Source organism: Ricinus communis, chromosome 8 (assembly GCF_019578655.1).
Source record: "Ricinus communis isolate WT05 ecotype wild-type chromosome 8, ASM1957865v1, whole genome shotgun sequence".
Taxonomy (NCBI): Eukaryota; Viridiplantae; Streptophyta; class Magnoliopsida; order Malpighiales; family Euphorbiaceae; genus Ricinus; species Ricinus communis.
In genome coordinates, this window is record NC_063263.1 from 15,400,071 (window position 1) to 15,414,925 (window position 14,855).

A 14,855-nucleotide genomic window follows, 5' to 3' on the forward strand; every position below is an offset into this window, starting at 1 on the left:
GCATTTCTTCTTGCAAAATGCATTAATAAATTATACTCATTTCATTGCTCTATTTTCTGTTTCATAATGTAATTTTACTTTATTAAAAATTAACTACATTCAAGACTGAAGAACAAATCCTTTTTACTACTTTAATAACATGAAAAAAATAATAATAATTTAATTTTAAACTCCTCACTCTCAATGCTACAAATGAAATATGCAATTTGCTAACTTTCTAATAAATATTAATATATGCAAATTTTCATTTATTAGAAAGCTCAATGTTAAAGTAATTATCGTCTTACAAATATTGCTGAATATAGGGTCGAAATTCAGAATCATTTCAACCCTGTAAAAAGTCATCAATGAAGACATTTCTTAATTAAAGATATTAACACATTGTTTGGAATCTGTGAATTTTTCTTACTTATGGGAAAATAAACTTCAAAATTTAGGTCACAAAAAACCATACCTTAACATGGAAAACTCTATTTTAAATGAAAACAAAACAATCTTCTCGCACGTGGGCTGCCTCTACTGTCAATTACGAGTCTATGATTATCTTTGATTTTCCCTCACCATAGTCTAATTAAGTTTTCCTCCCAATTTGAATTTCTTTTGGGAGAGTTATTATTATTTTAATTTATTTATCACCCATTTAATCCTTTCCAAAAATCCCATTTGACATTAAATCTCCGCGATTAAGCCTGAGATGAGAATGCAATAGGATTTGTTGTGCTAGTTTAATTCCTATCAGAGTTTTTATAGTACAAATATAAAAAGAAATCTAACCACTTAGGCACTAATCATATTTAATTTAATTAGAACTAGTGAAAGTAAATTATGTCTGGATGGTTTTGTCTAAGAATCTCGAAGTTGACTGCTTTTGTAAATGTTAAACATCTATTAGGAAAATGTTAAAAAGATTAGATTAGGTAAGATTCTTTTAACTTTTTCACTTGGAAATTCGAGAGAATTTTTGTAATCGCAGGTTTTAAAGAATTAGTAACAAAGAAATGATTAATCTCTATATTTATATACACACACCTTTACGGGTATTACTCTTTTGGACTTCTCTTGTTTCGTATCTTTCTGCCGGTTTGTGGAATAATTCCTTGTACCCATCTCTACGCACACATTGTGTCCAACAATAATATTCACTGCCAGGGACACAAAATTCTGAAAAATCTAACTCGGCCAATTCTTATTCGGTTTAGGCTTCTTAAGAATCAAAATTATATTGGTCTTATATTAAGAAATTAATTAATTTAACCGAGATAATTAATTTTCTAATTATTTACTAAGACTTATTTTTATTTTTAATATAAAATTAAAATTTTAAAGTGATTTTAGGTTCGATTCGGTTTGGTTTATTTAATTTGGTTATTATGATTTACATTCTCATTCGTTCAGTTTGGTTCATAGTCATATACTATTTGGTTTGTTTAGAATCTGGTTTGGTTTATTTTCATAATTAGTTTGATTTGTTCGATAGAGCTAGTTCGGTTCGTTTTAAATCGAACTGACTGAGTGCTTACTCTTTATTCGCTAGAAATTAAATATAGCTTAATTTGTATTGAGTTTATTTTTAGAATTATTAAATTTTAAATTCGAATTTAACTAAAACTAATTAATAATAAAAAAGACAAAAAATTTATATCATTGTATATGAGAGTGAGAGGTTTTGTTTTGTTTTTTATTTTTTGAAAAGAGAAGGATAAAATCAATCAAATTGTTAACCCTTAGATGTAAAGCCATTAACCTATATATGGTGAAGTTTAAATAGATGGAAATTAGTAGAACATTATCAGTCCATGTAAATTATTTAAGGCCATTGCAGAAATAGATACCTTGTGTTTTTCTTATATAACTTCATAATCTAAACTAAAATTGGAGGACATGAATTTTCAGATTTAGTAAACATCAAATACCCTCTAAAGTCATCCTGTTATGCATTCAAAAATAGCATCTTGCATTAAAATTGGAGCACGTGAATTTTCAAATTTTGGTTAACATCAAATACCCTCTAAAGATCGTCATTTTATGCATTCAAAAATGGCATTTTCTTCTTTTCACGTTGATATATTGCTTAGTTGAATATGAAATGACTAATAAATAAACATATTATCTTACAATTTTATATTTATTTTCTTAGATTTACTATTTATATTATAAGACCTTTTGTACATACTTTAAACTAATGAAAAATTTATTCTGTAAAATGACATACAAATATTTAAGAAATTAAAACAAAAATTATATAACAAAACAAACTTCAAGAAAGTATTTGTAATTATTTCGCTTAAATTTCTAAATTAAAATAGTGGATACCTTGAAGCAAGAAATTCTACACTATATAATATTTATATATCTTTTTTTTTTCAAAGTTTTAGAAACTTTTTTTGTCATATTAAGAGAACAATATATGGGCATGTCATTTTTGACGAAAACACATAAAATATACTCAGGAGAAAATATAAAAAGAAAAAAAGAAAAAAAAGAAACTCATGTCTCTCATATTTTTGACTTGAGGACTACCATGCATGTGCCATTCTTGCTCACCATAAACTTAAATTCATTTAATTTCAATTTTCTAGATACCCTTTCTATAGAAAACTCTTATCCCAATCCCTATCCCTGTCACTCTTTTTTTTTTAATATCATGCTTATAAGTATATGTGGAAATTGAGAGTCAATGTGACATAGTTTGATTGGTCAGAAAAAGGAGCTGGTAGCCAAACTTTCCCACCAGTGTTTTGCACAAAGAAATTTAATGGACCCATTTTGAACAATAAAGTCATCCTTTGTAGGAAAGGAAGGAGGCTTCTCTTTGACTAATTCAAGACTCCCAAATTATGTTCTAATTAAAAACATTAACTGAATAACCAAATAAAATTAACCCTTTGAATGTGTCATCCATTCATTGATTGGTTTATTGTATTTCTATTAGACCATTCAAGGCCTAAATATAGATGCTTAATTTGGCATGGGTTTTTTTGGACAACTAAGAGTACTCAAGGGTTAGGGTTAGGGTTAGGGTTAGTAGTATTTATTGTTTTATTTCTTACTTTGGGTTTCTACAAAAGAAAGGTAAAATCCAAACTAATCGTCCAAATTTTTTTTCAAAAGGAATAAAATGGGCGCCGTGCCTTTATGTCCTATCCGAGGTTTGGTTATCTTTGGCATTATTATTCTCTCACTTTTCGTCAAATTTACCTGCATTTATATGCTTATCCTTTCTTCCATGAAATGAAACACCCACCATTCTCTTTCTTTCTAATAATAATAATAATAATAATAACCATTACACACCAACTTAACTAAAATTTCCCAACCTCTTCTTACTTTTCACTATCTAATACAGTTAAAATTTGTCTTTCTAATTGATGAAACCACCTTCTATATTGACCAGAAAACTTAAATTTTGTAAGAATCAATTACATTTTTACGTAAGGCCGTGAACCGAAAAAGCGTAAAAATCTATGGTTAGTCTATCATTATTAACGCTTCTATGAAAGGTTTGCATGGAACCCAAATTAAGAAGACGTGAATTTTACAGTTTTATTTTTTTATTAATTTTTTTTACAATTTAGAGTTTATAGCTTTGTCGCTATTTTAAAACTCAAATTTTAATTCCACTCTAGAATTAACTCGTCGTTGGCTAATAAAAAGTTAAAGACAGTATTAAAATCAACTTTCTGCTAAATTCTTTGCAATTTAGAGTTCATAATTTCATTGGTCAATTGGGTATTATGGTAGGATACTCTATTTAAAAACTAAAATTTAAATTCTATTCTAGAACTAATTCATTTCTGGGCACAAAACTATTATGAAAAAGTATGGATTTTTATAAATCACCTGTCTAAATCAGCTACACAGTCAAGATTTTCTATCTCTACATGGAGATATCAAGGCATATAAGAGTGTTGGTGGAGCGAATTAAATCTTGGTATCGACATATTAAGCATGGTGCTTAATTCTTTCTAATTACTTAAGTGGCTATATTTAGTGATGGCTAAACAATATTTTGGTCGGTCAAAAAATGGAGCTGAAAATGGAATTTTATGCTTTTGATGATTTTGGTAGCCTATCAGATGGAAAATAAATAATAATTCAGGGTAACCGTTCTTTCTGTCCAATAGAAATCACAATTAACATTGGCAGTGTGAGGCATGTTGAGATTGTATACTAACTAATCATGATAGTCATAATATATGATAGACATATGTAATGATACTAATTAATTATGATAATCATTATTTTAATTAAATTAATAATATAAAGACATTCTAAGCTTCACACTACACGAAACCCATCTAATTGCTCTTTTCTTTTTGTTGAGTGTACAAAATCTTTAACAAAGTCATCTTCACGTACAAAAAGAGGGGACAGGACATATAATTACAGGATCATCTTTACCAAACATGCCCATATCCACAATACAATAATACTTGACGGATTTCTTAGTTTTTTTATTTAAAAAAATCTCTAAATTGCAGAATTACGATTACAGAATTAATTAATTAGCATTTATTCTTTGGACCCACCTTCCAATTGTTTAATTATACAGAAATATTAAACACCCACTAAACGATTTTTAAAGGCTATGTATGATATGGTTGGCAACAAGGACAACAAAATTCTATGGCAAGCAATACTACTATAATTAATTTGGACCCAAAATAAGCCTACAAAGGCAACCGCCATGTTGCCTATTACATAAACCAACAAGATAAATTTCTATGATCTTCCATTAAGGTTGGAAAATTTCTTGCACTCTTTGCAAAATTTGGTCGGCCAAATTTAGGTTTAACATTATTGAGGGTTTTTTTTTTGCCTTTTTTTTTTTTTTTTAATAATCATATGGATAATTTCTTTATTTAAAAGAACTAGGACACATGATCCCTCAGACATAATTAAGAGAAACTAAAGCTTATTGGTTCACTAAATATATTGTATCAAGTGTATAACAGAAAAACTTTATGCTATGAGAAAAATAAGGTGATAAAGGCTTTACTCTATGCTTAGAATCTAGGGCACAATAAATTTAAGAAGTAAAAAAAGAAATTAATGGGAAGAGTCAATTAAATAAGTGTTGCATTCATTAAAGTGTCATTAAATGTTTAGAGGAATATATATTTGCATCCTTTGATCATGTCTAAAGTTATAACGAACTCAGTAAAGATACGATGGCAGTTAACCAATTTCTTTTTTGACAGTTAAAGCCTTAATGGGAATTGATTCTTTCAAAAAGCCTTGGGAGATTGCTAATCTACAAGTTCATTTATCCTTTGTGCTTGCACTTTTGGGTTCGTAGATGCTCGTAAGTTATTGTTCTTTGTATGATGGCCGAGGCCAAATACAAAATTTATCCTGTATTTGCATAATAATTACATATCATTTAGCCTCCTCAGAGATTTGAGTTCAACCTTATATAACCCATTAGCTCATCGAACCGTTAATTGTCTGGATGGCGATTAAATTTTTATTTTATTTCATTTCTAGTACTAAAATTTATTTTGTAGTATTTTGGTACCTAAATTATGATCTAGTATCACTAAATGCTAAATTTAAGTAATTTATTGATTATGCGGCAATTAAAAGACTTTATAGCAGCTGTTTAATATCCAACTTGGTTTAAATCATAAATCGCTTTAATTCTAGGCATTTGCACTCAAAATTTTACTTCTAATAACCTTAAAAATTATTAAAATTAAGATTAAATATAAAATTCTGAGTGAGAAATTATTAAAATTAGTAAAACTCAAAAATTAAAATGAATTGGATATTAAGCGGCTAAATGTAGGTTTTAGATTGCTACATAGGTAATAAATGTTCTGAATTTATCTCTTAGTAATATTATAGTCGAAGTGTATATATATATATATATCAAAATGATATAAATTAATATTTGACATTAAAAAATAAAATAAAATAGAATAATTCAGTCATCATCTAGACAATTAGCCCGCTGATGGAGAATTTCAGTAGGCATATCAGGCGTAATGCAAGAGCATGTGCCAAGCCAATATGATTAATCTCTGCGGGAATTTCTTTGAGGCAAAAGACATGGGCGTCTGAAAATGCAAAACTGAATGTTTATTTTTCTGTTTCCTTACTGTCTTGCCTTTCGTTATTAGACACATATAAATACTTATCTTTAGTTTCTTCTTTTTTCTCATTAATTTTATTATCAGTGTAGCCATTACTCAAATCCTAAATGCTTAGTTACTGTTATGAAGGGGCTTCGATTCAAGCAGGATCATCAAAGCAATCTCTCTTCTGTTCCGCCAATTTCTGGAGTATTTATATAACTTGAAAAAATTGTTTCCATGTTTTGAACTCTCTTCAGGTCTGAAAGTAAACTTCCTTGAAAAGGGTTTTTGATTGAATTAATACTGATTGACTCTCTCAGTATGAAACTACTGCTGGAGCTTTATCTAACAAATTAAATTCTTAAATTAAATGGTTGATTGTCCTTTTTAAAATTATAAATTATTAAATGTTTTAATTAAATTAATTATTGGTCTAGGACTAAAAATATATACGTTAGTGCGGTCTATATATCATAGTAAAATATAGGTTGCATATGAAAGAGAGTGTCCAAGAAAATATATAAAATTAGAAAATAATTAATGAACTGTTAATTAAGTTTAAATCATATTAATTATTCAATCATATTTAATTCTGGGTATTAAAATTGCTCCAAGAAAAGGCAAGAAGCAACAAGAACAAACAATTGGAAGTTAAATTAGGAAACTTGTGACAATTCTTTATTAGCATTGGTCTAGATTATAGATTTTCTTTCACATGTCACAATTATTTCAAGCGTGGAAGACAGGAACACATCAAAGACATAAGCAATACAAAACCCTAAATCCTAAATCATAAACAAAATATTTCATACTTCATCTCACTAACTAAATACAAAGCTATCAGTCTTTGCTGTAGGACATGTGAGTGATTGATTCTGTACTCACCAAAAACAAAGTTACATAACATAAAGATTTAGGAAATCTGACAACTAATTAGAAGGATTTAACACACTAACTATAAAACTAAATGCAAATCAAATCAACAGAGTTATATATATGTAGATACATGCATGCACAGATAATAAATTAGACTTTGGAATGAAATCACAATTAGCATATAATTGGAAGGTAAGGTTAACATCAAAAGGGTTATTAAGAATATACCTATAGATTTAGATTTAGATTTAGATTTAGATTAAGATTAAGATTAGATTAATTAGATGACACATATAAAGTCTTGATAATAATTGCAATTGCAAAATGCTTGAGAGGGTCTACACAAGGTGGGGTCCTAACGGCTAATACCTGTCGGATGCAAACCTAAAAAAAATAAATCAAAGATGCCAACTTTTGTTTAAGCGTGTGGGCTCCATTTTGATGAACAAAAAAGAAACAAGAAAAAAGAACATAAAAAAAAAATTAAAAAGAAATTGATGAGAGAATCAAAATATATTTTGAGGGCAAGGAAGGCTCTTTAGTCTTTAGGTGGGTCGTCAATTCTCAGTTAGAAAAAAAAAAAAAAAAAAAAAAAAGAAGTGGGTCGTCAATTCCATCTCAAATCATATCATGTTTTGAGATCTTTTGGAATCCCAAGTGCCAATTGGTTGCTCCATACATATATATGCATATTGAATTATGCTTTCTTTCTATTTAATAAAATTTAATACAACATGGACTATAAAATAAAATTTTATTATAAACATAATAAAACTCCTTTATTTTGAGTTTGAAAGTGATAAATTCTCACAAATATTTACAAACAATAGGCTGAATAATTGATAGAAAAAATCAATTTCAAAACCTTTATTGTTTTCATGAATTAAAATACCAATTAAATACTCTATAATTACAATTTTTTGTTTCAGATAAGATTAGAGGTAATTTTTATCTACACTAAATAAATATGGCGCAACGAGTTTGAAAGTAACACATATATATGATATACACATTTATTATTTAAAATTAATAATACGTGTCAATTAGAGTTAATTGTCTGAATAATGACTAAATTTTAATTTTATTTAATTTTCGGTACTAAATCTTAATTTGTATTATTTTAGTACCTAAACTTTTATTATTGTATATTGAGTCTTATATGGCAATTAATAAACTAAATAGTAGTCATTTAATATCTAACTTATTTTAAATCATAAATTTCACCGATTCTAGTCATTTTCACTCAATATTTGACTTCTAAAAATTACATTTCACTAATGCCACGTAGCTTTCACATTAGCGCATAAACAATAAATTGTTTGAATTCATCTATAATAATATTATAATCAAAATTTGAATACCAAAATAATATAAAGTTTAGCATTCAAAATGAAATAAAAATAAAAATTTGGTCACCATTAAAACAATTAACTCATGAATCATCTACTAGTTTAGTATATATATAATGACATACTCATAAATTAAATAAGAAATTTTTTCATTTAAAATATATTAATATTTTGCTCGTATAAATAGAAATTATATTCTAATTATATTCCAAGAAATGAACTAAAAAATAAATCAAAATTTACTCAAAACTAACCACCATTGTTTGAGTCTAATCCTTTTAAAATAGTATTAATTAGTGTGAAATTTGATGATAGTTAGCTATAATTATCTAATTAATAATCCCTTCTAAAAAGGATAACTCATGATGCCATTGCAACATGGTAGAATACTAATTGGATGTCCACTTACTAATTTATCTAAATTATCTTTAACATAATTTTGTTTTTTTTAAAACTACAAATTGCAACTAAATCCATCATCCACTCCACTCACCTCTATAGATTCCATTAAAAATGACATTTAATTCATAAAAGAAGAAAGAACACTAAAATTTTGGGCGTTATATAGTGATTGGCACGCCTACGAGACAAGTGTTATCATTTAGAGTTCTTTGCATTGAAAATCTTTGTATCCTTAAAAGAAGAGTTTAAGGGATTGAATTCCTAATGTATTATTATTCTTATATTATTTGCGCAAATATATTTTACCTATTTATATTCAACTATTGAGTCATCATTATAAAAAAAATTAAACACCTAAAATCCAATTTTTTATTGTATATAAATAGATTTTCTTGCATACTATTATTTTTTATATAATTTAATTGTAGCAGCTTTTGGAATTACGTTTCTTTCAAAAAAAAAATGAATTGAGTTTTGGAATCTATTTTTGAAAAGCATAGGTAAATTGTTATTTTTAAAAGAACATTTATAAAAAAAATTATAAAATTAAAAATAATTAATTAAATTTAAATTTCTAAAGTTATACTATTGAACACCCATCAATAATTTCAAGTTTAGGTTCATTTTTATGGTCCAAAACAAGAATAAATAAAATAAAATGACTATTTTCTTACAGAATTTTCTTTTTTTTTCTTTTTAATTTAAAAAAAATTAAGAGAATGTTAATCTTCAAAGTGAATAGATAATAATTTGTCATTCTTAAAAAAGATAATAGTCCGTGATTAGTGAACGCGGTTTCGGCCTTTAGGTATAGAAGTCCGGTTAAAACGACGGCCCATTTTGTCATTTTGTATTCCAAGCATGTGAGGTCTAGTTGATTAGTAGTTAACGTTAGTTGGCTTTTGCCACGTGGCCCAGTCTGATTTCACTTGTTCTTCATGAAAATGATTTTTTTTTTTTGGTTTTGGTTTTATTAGAATTTGTTTTATAGAGAGCATCTAAGGTAAAATCGCATGAAACTGACTAATTTCTTCCATATTTTTCTTTTTCTTTTCTATATCCAATAGTAAAATTCACCCAACAAAAAATGTTATGAGATATGCTCACTTTTAATTAAATAAACAATATATTTCTGTCATTTAAGTTTCTAAAAATAACAATCAAATAATAATCTAATGAATTTTTTATTTATAAACTTATAAAAATTTTAACTTTGAGTATTTTTATTATTATTTATTAATATTAATACTTTTATAGTGTGCAATTACGACTATTAAATTTTTACAAGAAAATAGTACTATTATGGAATTAGAGGTATATTTTAAAAATTTTACTCATCTTTTAAATGATATGAACTTAAATTCTTCAATTTTTTTTATAATAATTAATTTCTACTATTCGAATAGTTAAATCTAATTTTTTCTCAGAAAGAATACAAAATCTCTGCTCTTGTTCTTCTTTTTTTATAATAAAAAAGCCTAATGTCATAATTTATTTCAAAGTTTCTAATTTATTTATTTTTCATAATCAAGGTCGTTTTCTCACAAATGTTCATTAACCTTTCTACAAATTCTTAATAAATCATGTTAGGAATCTAGACTTTAACTAAAAGTGAAGTATAAGTTGGTGAATTCTTTAGCTGGAATCTTTGTCCACCCTATCATTATAGCTACAACACATTTATATTCTCTGAAAATTAGATTTTGGAGAACAGAAAAATTTCATATAATAATGTTAAATTCTCAAAAAATTCAAACTCTTCCTTTTCTTTTTTTTTTTTTTCAAATTATGTGATTAGCACTTTTTTTTTTTTTTTTAATTTGTTTGAATCACAAGTAACAATGGATGTTGTCTAGAACATTTCTAGATTTAACTACTTAAGGTGAAAAAAGAAGAAACATGTTGGCTATGTTGGTGGCAATAGCATTACATGTCAAACATAGAAAAAGACTAATATTATATAAAAGATAAAATTAAAAAATTAAATTAAAAGGACCCACACGGTTTTTTTTTTTTTTTTAAATATGAAGATGAAATTGATATTATAATGTGCATAATAATTTAAAGAATTTTGAGTGATCTGGAGACCATTTGAGACTTGGGTTATTGACTATTAGTAATAAGTTTGAGTGTAGCTTTACTTGTTTTAACAATTTTGGTCACTACCCACTAAATGATGAGACATTCATGGTGTTCTAGAACTTGGAACTACTGGAATTTGATGCATTCTTCTAATATTATCTACAAATATTCAGCAGTTAAGTGGATCTTTTCTTAAAATTTTCAAGAAAAATGTGCCAATTTGATTCCTGTCTATTATTGCTACTTTGAAGTTAAGTTAGAAGCATATAAACTAAAGAGGGAGGTTGAAAATGTGATTGCTAATTGTAGAACATGGGAGATGATAAACTGCCAGCTTATTATTAACCAAAACATGGGTTACATTTTTTGCCATTTATTCTATTAGTTAAGGTAGAGGAAACCATCAAATGAAATAAAATAATCTGATTCCTTGTTTCTTTTTCAGAATGAAGCAATGAAAAGAATAACAAGAGAATCAATTTGGCTTTACCATTTTCATATTACACCAATAGTAATTAATTATTGCTTGGGATTCTTTTATTTTGGTGACATTATCTTTTTATCCCTTTGTGGTTGCATCTACTACTTGACAACTAATAATAATTGATGCCTCAAACATTAGCTAAAACGCTGCTCCAATTATCAGGTTCAGGAGTTGAAAACGTGGGCAGGATTTGCATATTCTTATGTCCTCTAGTATAAGCAATTTTACAGTGAAAAAATCCGTATGAATAATGTTTGCCGTTGATTAGAGGAACATTTTCCTTATATCCATTGGATCATTCATCCGATATGAAGCACATGCGTTTTAGATTTTTTTAAAATCTTAATTTAGTTTTTTCATAAATTTTTTCTTATTTTATTACAGGACACGTCACATTCTTTTATCATATTTATTTAATAATTCAAAATCATAAATAAATATTAAAATATTAAGTTTAAATTAGGCATTTTAAATGTCCTTTAATATTTTCAATAAGAAAGGATCAACAATTAGTACTCAAAAGGAGATGAGGAACAAAAGCAATCTTCCTAAGGAGGGTTAACACTTCTGTCAATCACATAAGAAAGAAGGGCAGAGCTCCAGATTTGGGCTTTGATGTGCAAGCCCAAGCTCCCTATAAATGAAGCATTTACAAATGAAAGTGACTGGATCAAGCAATTGCTCATCCCAAGGCTTGTCAACAAGCAATAACAGTTGTTAAACTTACAACATAACAAGAACAAGAACAAAAACAACAACAGCAACAACCGGTAATGAACTTACAATGACAAGATGTAGGAACACATTGTAATGACAATTCTTCCAACTTAATGTTTATGAATAGAGTGTAGATTTATGTTCAATCCTTCCTGCGCAATTTGACATTGATAGGAGCTTCTTTGTATGATTGCACCTTCCCAGCGGCTCGACGTACTGGTCTTCCTAGTGAAGATCTTTGTGGTACTTGTGCTTCAGTTCTTGAGTCACATGTTTCTTCTTCCTTGATAACAGATGACTCTGGCAGAGTTTGAGCATCTTCTTCAACTGGATTATCAAGTTGCTGAGTGATTGATAATGTGACATCTTCAATCTCAAACAAGTTCTCACTAGGCTCTCTTTCCTGTGATTTGAACCTAGCAGACTGCCTTCTCAGACACCGTCTGCACACACATCATTTCACCAATAATTTCTTCTCATCATAATAATAACAGAAGCAGTCATTGTTGCTCAATCTTAACGCTTACCTTTTGTTTTCAAGCTTCTCTTTTTCTGCATCTTGTCTACTAGATGTAGTAGAAGGGCCCATAGCTGCAAGGGAAGTGAAAATACCTCAATTCAGTACCCAATACCAAGAAACAAACAATTATGAGTAGTTACAAGAAAAATTACATTGGCTTCTTGCTACACGCCTTCTGATGCGATGATTGCCAGGTTTGCTGCCATTACTAGCTTTATATAAGCATTCTCCTACAGCATTCTTCTCCGCTTCCTTGAAAAGATAATGAGACCAATTGGTAGAAAAGCACAAAACTGTGGAAGGGTTCTAATAAACTATGTAATTAGAGACTCACCTGCGAGCCATTGTTTTGACTGGTGATATCTGTTTTTCCCTGCATGGTAAGGATAATTGTTTATAGCACATCTACTATCATATTATCTAACTAATAACTCTCTTCTTTAACTTAAATTTTGGATTAATCTTCTAAACCACATAGTGCTTCCAGCTCTACTTATGGGATAATAAACATGTTTAGAAAAGCACCACACAAGGCTGAATGTCAAGTTTAGGTCTTAAATTGTAGTTATGAATGAGATAATCAGAAACTGAACCAACCTCTAATTCCAAATTCTTTGCTTTGAGCAAGGCATCTTTGCATATAAGTTCATGTTGTAGTGATTTCAACTGAAATGACAAACAATTTATTCAGTTAGACATGAAAATAATGAAGGGAACCAATTGTTAAGTACCCAAGCAAACAGTTTAAATTTTGGAATGAACTCCTTTTACCTTTTCTCTTCCTAAATTAATCTCCTGTAACAAAGAAACGTAATACAATCAATAACATTGAGAATCAAATAGTTGTCAAAATAATGAGATTATCTTTATAGTATCAATGCATAAGGAGAAACTGACTGCTAACATCTGGCTGTTTGATTGAGCAAGATTCCAGTTCTGCATCTGCAGCTTCTGATAATGCAACCGCAGACTCCTCATTTGATTATTACTCAATGCTATAATTTTACTGTGCAATCAAAATTAAGAAAATCCAAACCACCAAAAAATGCAGAAGATTTTTTTATTTTATGATCTTCTATTTGCTTCATTGATTTATTTAGTTCAACAAAAAGAAATGAACATGTATTAAGAAATGGAAAAGATACTCTTTCTCCTCAACAAGTTTCATTAATGTCGCCTTTTCCTGTTCCAACCAAAGAGTCCACAATTTGAAAATACATCAGACAAAAGAGGAAAAAAAAGGAGAAGTCTAACAAGATTAAGAAATCCAAAAAAACAAAGCAAAATCTAAGAAAACCCAAATAGATTTAACACCTTGAGCAGCTGATTAATCAAGCCTTCTGTAGGATCAGAAATTGGAGGCTGCTTTTCCTCAATGTTAACTAATTTTGTTTGTGACTGAGAATTAGTAATATCAGAAAGTCTTTTCCTTACAATGCTTCCAAATGATGATCTTTTTGCTACTCTTTCACCTTTCATGATTGTGGAAGATTTTGTTGAACAGAAAAAATTAATATACTACAGTTCAAGAATGAGTAGTTCTTGAAAGCTAAAGGCTACCCAGAGATCAAATTGTCAATTGCAACTAATAAAGATTGAATCTTTGGTCTCGAAAGATAGTACTTTTCTCTTAATTAATGGGTTTGCACAAACTCAAGAAATCAAAAGGTGTTTGTACAAGCAAGAAAATGGATCTATCTGACTGCTTATACTTTGAAACCAAGAAAGAGAGGAATTGATAAATGGAGAAATCTTTTGCCGAATTTGAATATGAAATGCAGATTTTGATTCAAAGAAAATGAAAGAGAGAGAGGGAAGTGAAGGAATCACAAAAAATGAAAAAGGAAAAGAGAGAAAGCAAAGGCAAAAGAGAGAATAACGATTTTTCGAGGTTTGGAATTCTTAACGGCTTTCCGAAGCTAAAGTGCCAATATGCTACCGAACCTCATTTTTGAATTCCCAAACCTAACTTCGAACCTCTTTTTATATTTCAATCTTTTTTTTAACTCTCTTTGGTCACTCCACTTTGCCAATATTAATTCCCATATTTGCTTTTAAATATCTTATATATAAAACATTTCTTTTTTCTTTCAGAGAGAAAATATTTTATATAGATAATGAAGTATCCTGAATTTAAAATTGACTGGACTGCCAATAAGCCAAAAATTATTAAGTAAAGAGATTTAAGTTCAGTACTGAATACTAATTAATTGTAATTAAAACCACATTAGCAATTAACAAACCAACCAAATGATAAATAAATGTTGTTTGATGTAAAATTTGCTTGTTTTGACTCTTTTGAACCACTTTCACTTGCCAAGTAGTAATTCTATTATTAGTGTTGGAAT

At 28.3% G+C, this 14,855-nt stretch overlaps 1 protein-coding gene across 1 annotated transcript; it reads right to left on the reverse strand.

Annotated features, from left to right (window-relative positions):
• Nucleotides 1–11,729: 11,729 nt before the first annotated feature.
• Nucleotides 11,730–14,382, reverse strand: LOC8275233 (SHUGOSHIN 1). The gene is made up of 9 exons (XM_002523668.4): nt 13,822–14,382; nt 13,653–13,690; nt 13,405–13,513; nt 13,279–13,302; nt 13,105–13,173; nt 12,842–12,880; nt 12,660–12,759; nt 12,515–12,578; nt 11,730–12,430 (listed from the first exon to the last, which is right to left on the reverse strand). Exons 1-9 carry the CDS (start codon nt 13,984–13,986, stop codon nt 12,130–12,132), a joined length of 909 nt encoding a protein of 302 aa, XP_002523714.2. The 5' UTR covers nt 13,987–14,382; the 3' UTR covers nt 11,730–12,129.
• Between the last annotated feature and the right edge of the window lie 473 nt (nt 14,383–14,855).